General features: G+C 34.6%; 1 protein-coding gene across 1 annotated transcript; it reads left to right on the top strand.

Annotated features, from left to right (window-relative positions):
- Positions 1 to 5,911, top strand: LOC129289034 (cucumisin-like). Its single transcript, XM_054925860.1, has 10 exons — positions 1 to 42; positions 227 to 321; positions 626 to 720; positions 985 to 1,219; positions 1,979 to 2,489; positions 3,161 to 3,264; positions 3,729 to 3,929; positions 3,994 to 4,114; positions 4,214 to 4,427; positions 5,382 to 5,911. Exons 1-10 carry the CDS (start codon positions 1 to 3, stop codon positions 5,909 to 5,911), a joined length of 2,148 nt encoding a protein of 715 aa, XP_054781835.1.

Genomic DNA, 5,911 nt, shown 5'->3' on the forward strand with positions numbered 1-5,911 from the left:
ATGCTTCAGACAACTGATGCAGATTCTGAAGAGAACATAAAGGCAAGCTTATATATCTCATCACTTTTCATTCTTCCCCTGTTGTCATCATTTCCATCTTCCTAGGTTTCAAGACTTAATAATTACTAGATAGGTTTTGCTTAGTTAATCTCTGTCTCTTTTAATATATAAGAACATATTTTCTTGTCGTTGTAATTCCTAGCTAGTAATCTGTTTGTTGATGCAGACGTATATAGTGTATATGGGTACCCCGTCAAGTGGTGGTGATGATGTCCCAAAGTCAATGCTTCACTTGAGCATGCTCCAACAAGCCCTTGGCAGGTAAGTGTATTTATGGACTAATTAATAATATATATATATATATATATATGCGTGTACCAACATGTATTAGTCCTAGTGGAATGGGTTGTGACTGCTTAAGCACAAGGTCTCAGATTCAAGTCTTTGTTGATGCAAAAAACACCTTGCGAAAAGCTACTTCCTATTAGATTCAACAATGTTCAAATTTGACCTTGTCAAATAATCGTGTCAAATTTTCATGTGTGTGTCTTTATATAGAGAAACGTTTCAAAGTTCTTCTTGACATATATATATAACAATTCAAATGTGGTATACGTGTGGTTAGTGAGAGAGCAGAAAATTCTCTAGTCCACAGCTACAAGAGGTGTATCAATGGGTTCGTTGCGAATCTCAATGAAGAAGATGTGCCAAAAGTTTCTGGTAATTATAAATAACCATGTTTACATGCATCCTTATTCGTGTCAAAATTAATTAAACTTTGCTGTTCTCTTTTATTTGTAACATAATCTGTTGGATTGATTGAAGAGACCTAAGAAGACTTCAATATAATCGTTCAGTTATACTAACGGACCACATAGAATAATTGATAAGAGAATATAGTAATATTTTCTCATCGTTAAACTAAGTCATCGTCATCATCAAAATTTATTGTGATAATCAAGAGTTTTGGGTTGTTGTTGTCAGCAATGGAAGGAGTGGTTGCTGTATTCCCAAATGGAAGGAAACATCTGCACACTACAAGATCATGGGACTTCATAGGATTTCCAGAACAAGTGAGAAGAGCAAACACAGAAGGTGATATAATAATCGGAATGCTTGACACTGGAATCTGGCCAGACTCCCCCAGCTTCAATGACTCTGGATTTAGTCCCCCACCCTCCAAATGGAAGGGGGCTTGCTATAATATTACTTGCAACAAGTACATTCCCATGCCCATTTCTTGACATTTGAAAACTGTAATTATATTTCCCACAGTCTCGTCTCATGTCATATTCAATACAAATATATTCATGTTAATTTTTTGAGAAATTTTCATCAACTTCTTATACAGTAGACATTATATATGCCCAATAATTTTTTCAGACCTTAATTCTTTATTGTTGCAACATAGTATTGTAAGGAAAGACATTGATATATTATGTGAGTGGACCACACACATTAGATGGATTCAACTCACCAATTCTCTGCTGCCACAAGGAAATAGATAGATACACAAGGTGAGTAGACCCCACTTATTAGGTGAGCCTCACCCATAACATGTATCTATCTGATTAAACATCGTTCTATTGTAATAAAGAGAGATCGAATCAGAAAACTGCGATGTTTTACGAAGTCTCATATCATAGTCAGTGTGTGTGTGTGCTGGTTTTCTGATAAATTTTTATCAACTCCTTATATATGCCCCGTAATTTTTTGGTCAACCTTAATTCTCTGTTGTTGTGCCATGGTGTTGTAAGGAAGGAGAAAGATAAATATATCAAAATTCATTTTATAGAGATAAATTTTCACCCAGTACCACATCTATCTATTTCCTTAAACATCGTGCTGCCATAGCAAAGAGAGAGAATCAAAATTCCTCCTCCCTTTACGTGTTAACAAGGAGGCATATTCATTATATATTTTCATCGTTTTTATCACTACTAACAACAATGTCATTTCAAAATTGAACTGTGTGCAGTAAAATCATCGGAGCAAAATATTTCCGAAGTGACAAAAATTTTAGCGGAGATAATATCAAATCTCCGATAGATTCTAATGGGCATGGAACACACACAGCATCAACAGCTGCTGGAGGGTCAGTAAATTCAGCAAGCCTCTACGGTCTGGGCTTAGGAACAGCAAGAGGAGGAGTGCCATCAGCAAGAATAGCAGTGTACAAGGTTTGCTGGTCGGATGGATGTCGAGACGCAGACATCCTCGCAGCTTTCGATGAAGCAATCGCTGATGGTGTCGACATAATCTCTACCTCACTTGGAAGCACATCACCTCTACATTACTTCAATGACACTTTAGCCATTGGAGCTTTCCATGCGATGAAACATGGGATCTTGACCTCCGCTTCCGCTGGGAACGGCGGTCCCAGACTTATGACCACAAGTAGTGCGGCTCCTTGGATTCTTTCTGTGGCTGCCACTACCACTGATAGAAACATCGTCACCAAGATTCAGATTGGGGAGGATACTCTTGAGGTAAATTTTTTTCTTAAAAAAAAAAAAAGGGACTTGACTTAGATCGATTTATATTCTCCAGCATGATATTTTTATAGCCAAAACAAATTAGGTGAGTTGAGTTTGGGACTTATTGGATTCAAAGCATGCCTCTAAACTCAACAAATGCTTATATAAAGATATTTATAGATTAACCTGGGTCTTTTACATGGGCAATGAGATTTGAATGCACATCTTATGAATAATGAGTCAAATTCGTACGAACTGAATTAACTTTTCATTGGCATGGCAATATAATTTTTTATATTAGAAAAATAGATGAGTCAAGTTAGGAGCTCCCTAAGATTGAGACTTGCATTCCATCAAGTTCAAAAAGTGCTTGTACAAAAGATACTTACATATTGTTCGCCAATAAAGTCATAACCTTATGAGTTATAAGTTAAATACTTATTAATCATTCTAATTTTTTGTTGGCATAACTTTTTTTTTTAATCCACAATGTTTGAAACTTAAGAACATTTAAGAATATTTCTCACTAACATGTTTATTGGAAGATATTTAAGTCATTCAGTCTAATCATTGCATATATATATGTGTGTGTAAATTATATACCCATATTTTTTTTGAAATGACGAGGAGTTTCGTGGTTAATTGAGAATGTGTGGGAAGTTTAGTTGTTTCTATATTTGCAGGGACGTTCAATAAATACGTTTGACTTGAATGGCACTCGGTATCCTATAGTTCATGGTAGGGATGTACCAAACACCCTTAAAGGCTATAATAGCTCTATATCCAGGTACTTCCATTAAATAGCATGAAATTTTTCTCTTTCTCATCTTTCTTTTCTTAAATAAATTAAATTCTCTCAATTTTAATTATAATTTTTCTCAAAGTAAGAAAATTATAAAAAGAGAAGGATAATTTATTAATTATTGCTTTGATATATTTAATCTCTCAACTGTCTAGCTATTCTCTTTGATTTTCTTTATTTATTTTAAGGCTTTGTTTTGAATGGAAGAAAATATAGCGGAAATAATAAAACTAAAAAGAGAAAATTAGATTGAGGAAAAAGACATTTTTATCCTTATTTTCCCCTAATTTCATCATAGAGATGAAGAAACCTAAGGAAAAAACTGTGCTAGAAAGAAAAAAAAAATCCCTTTTTTCCCAATTTTTTCCTCATGTTTTCCCTTTTTCCTATTTTTTCTCTCATTCCAACTGAAGGGTAAATGAAGTATGCATGATTTTAATTTGGTGTAGGCTCTGCTTAGAAGACTCAATGGACCAGAACTTTGTGAAAGGGAAAATAGTTATTTGCGATGCCCATTGGAAACCAAAACAAATTGGATTTGCATCTGGTGCTGCTGGCATTATAATCAATTTTAGTGCAATCAGATTTCTTGATGTTGGAATAGTTTTTGCCTTGCCAGCATCTTTTGTCAACCTCATGACAGAAACTAGGTGTGTGTTTTTTTACATCATCATCTCTAATGAACCCTAACAAATTCTGAAATGTATATCACAGCATCAACGACGTAACTGCGACGGTATTAAAGAGTAGCCATTATTACAACGATTCTTTGGCTCCTGCAGTAGCCACCTTTTCCTCAAGAGGTCCTAACCCAGTTACACTTGACATCCTCAAAGTAAATTAACTTCTGTGATCTCTTCAAGTACTTTTTTGAGTGATATAGATTCATACTATTAGCTAATTAACTACATGTATAATATATGATATAATAAAGCCGGATATAGCAGCACCAGGAGTTAATATTTTGGCTGCGTGGAATCCAAATTCACCTCCTTCTAAAGTGAAAGGAGACAAAAGACAAGCAGATTACAATTTCCAATTTGGGACATCAATGGCTTGCCCTCATGTCACTGCCTTGGCTGCTTACATCAAATCCTTCCACCCTTCTTGGTCTCCTGCCGCAATCAAATCTGCCATTATGACTACAGGTGTGTTTGTGTATAATTATGCATTCAAAAATAACTGTCTTACTCTCTAGGTTCAAAAATATAACAAGGCACTTATTAATGTGAGATGTTAAAAAATATATATAAGCCATTTTGGGTCTTTCAAAGTGCAATTAGCTTAGGGGGCCGGGTGTAATTAATGTTTTATAATGGAGATATCCCATTAAATAAGTATAAACATGAAAATAAGGTATAATTTTAATGACAATTAACTAACTCCTTCATAATATAATTTGATAAAAAATGCTTCATAATATTGAATGGGGGGAGTATTTAATATTATATGTTAAGATGTACTACTTCTGTTCCTAATTCCAAAGCAAAGTTAACTAACTCCATGATTTTTAAGGAATGATATAGTTAATATCCTTAAACTTGTAAAAAATGTTTGACTTTTTCTAATTTTGTCATTCATCAAAATTAATAACTACAGTGAAATGTGTCTAGAAATTACAACATGTTGCAATTAGTTAAGGAAGGTAACATTGAGAAAAATACTCCCTCCGAACTGCAATATAGGGTATCTTCTAAAATCTTTACTTGGTTCAAAATTATACTCCTACTTCATTTATTATTCTTTTTAAAAAAAATTATACATTGAAATTTTATTTATCATTATCAAAGCAATTATGTAAAGTATTTAATAAGGGTAAAATTAAAAAAATATAATTTTCAAAACAACATTAACATTTTATTTACCATCTTTAGAGAATTATACATTAATTATCAATCCTCTATATTTTGGTCCAACACTCAAACAAGGATTAGAACCCTTTCAACGATTTTATATACCCTTCTAATTTATCTTCTCCAACCAATGTGGGACATTTCCAACACATGCTTCTCCGATACGGTTTGCTTAGATATATAATTGTCACTATATGATCACATTATTTAATGTTGTAACTAAGTTTCAATTCCCCCCTTTTCTTACAGCTGCACCTATAAAATCTGATCTATTGAGCCATGCTGAGTTTGCCTACGGAGCAGGCAATATAAACCCAACAAAGGCACTAAATCCTGGTTTAGTATACGATGCTAATGAAACAGACTACGTCAAGTTCCTATGTGGACAAGGTTACAATGACTCATTACTTCAAGTCGTAACAGGAGAGAACAGAACTTGTGCTGAAGTCACCCATGGAAGCGTGTGGGATCTAAACTACCCTTCTTTTGCTGTGTCCACTACGTCTCCTCGATTGGACGAGGCTCGAGTTTTCACAAGGACTGTCACAAACGTTGGGCTACCAACTTCCATATACAAGGCCACTGTGACTGCTCCAGAAGGACTCGACATTCAAGTGAATCCTCCAAGGTTGTCGTTTACTTCCTTGGGACAGAAGCTGTCGTTTAATGTTACTGTAAGTGGGTTTGTAGCTTCAATGGCTTCTGCTTCTTTGACCTGGGATGATGGCACCTACCGAGTGAGAAGCCCTATCACAGTCTTTGTATATCCTATTAATTAA

The sequence above is a fragment of the Prosopis cineraria genome, unplaced genomic scaffold (genome assembly GCF_029017545.1).
Source record: "Prosopis cineraria cultivar Desert tree isolate PC_DT_omini unplaced genomic scaffold, ASM2901754v1 PC12, whole genome shotgun sequence".
Lineage (NCBI taxonomy): Eukaryota > Viridiplantae > Streptophyta > Magnoliopsida > Fabales > Fabaceae > Prosopis > Prosopis cineraria.

What these genes read in the sequence shown, in the direction of transcription:
- LOC129289034 (XM_054925860.1), top strand. Translation starts at nt 1, where the DNA reads ATGCTTCAGACAACTGATGCAGATTCTGAAGAGAACATAAAG. An exon ending in ATTCTGAAGAGAACATAAAG is followed by an intron (nt 43 to 226) that starts GCAAGCTTATAT and finishes TTGTTGATGCAG; the next exon opens with ACGTATATAGTGTATATGGG. An exon ending in TTACACTTGACATCCTCAAA is followed by an intron (nt 4,115 to 4,213) that starts GTAAATTAACTT and finishes GATATAATAAAG; the next exon opens with CCGGATATAGCAGCACCAGG.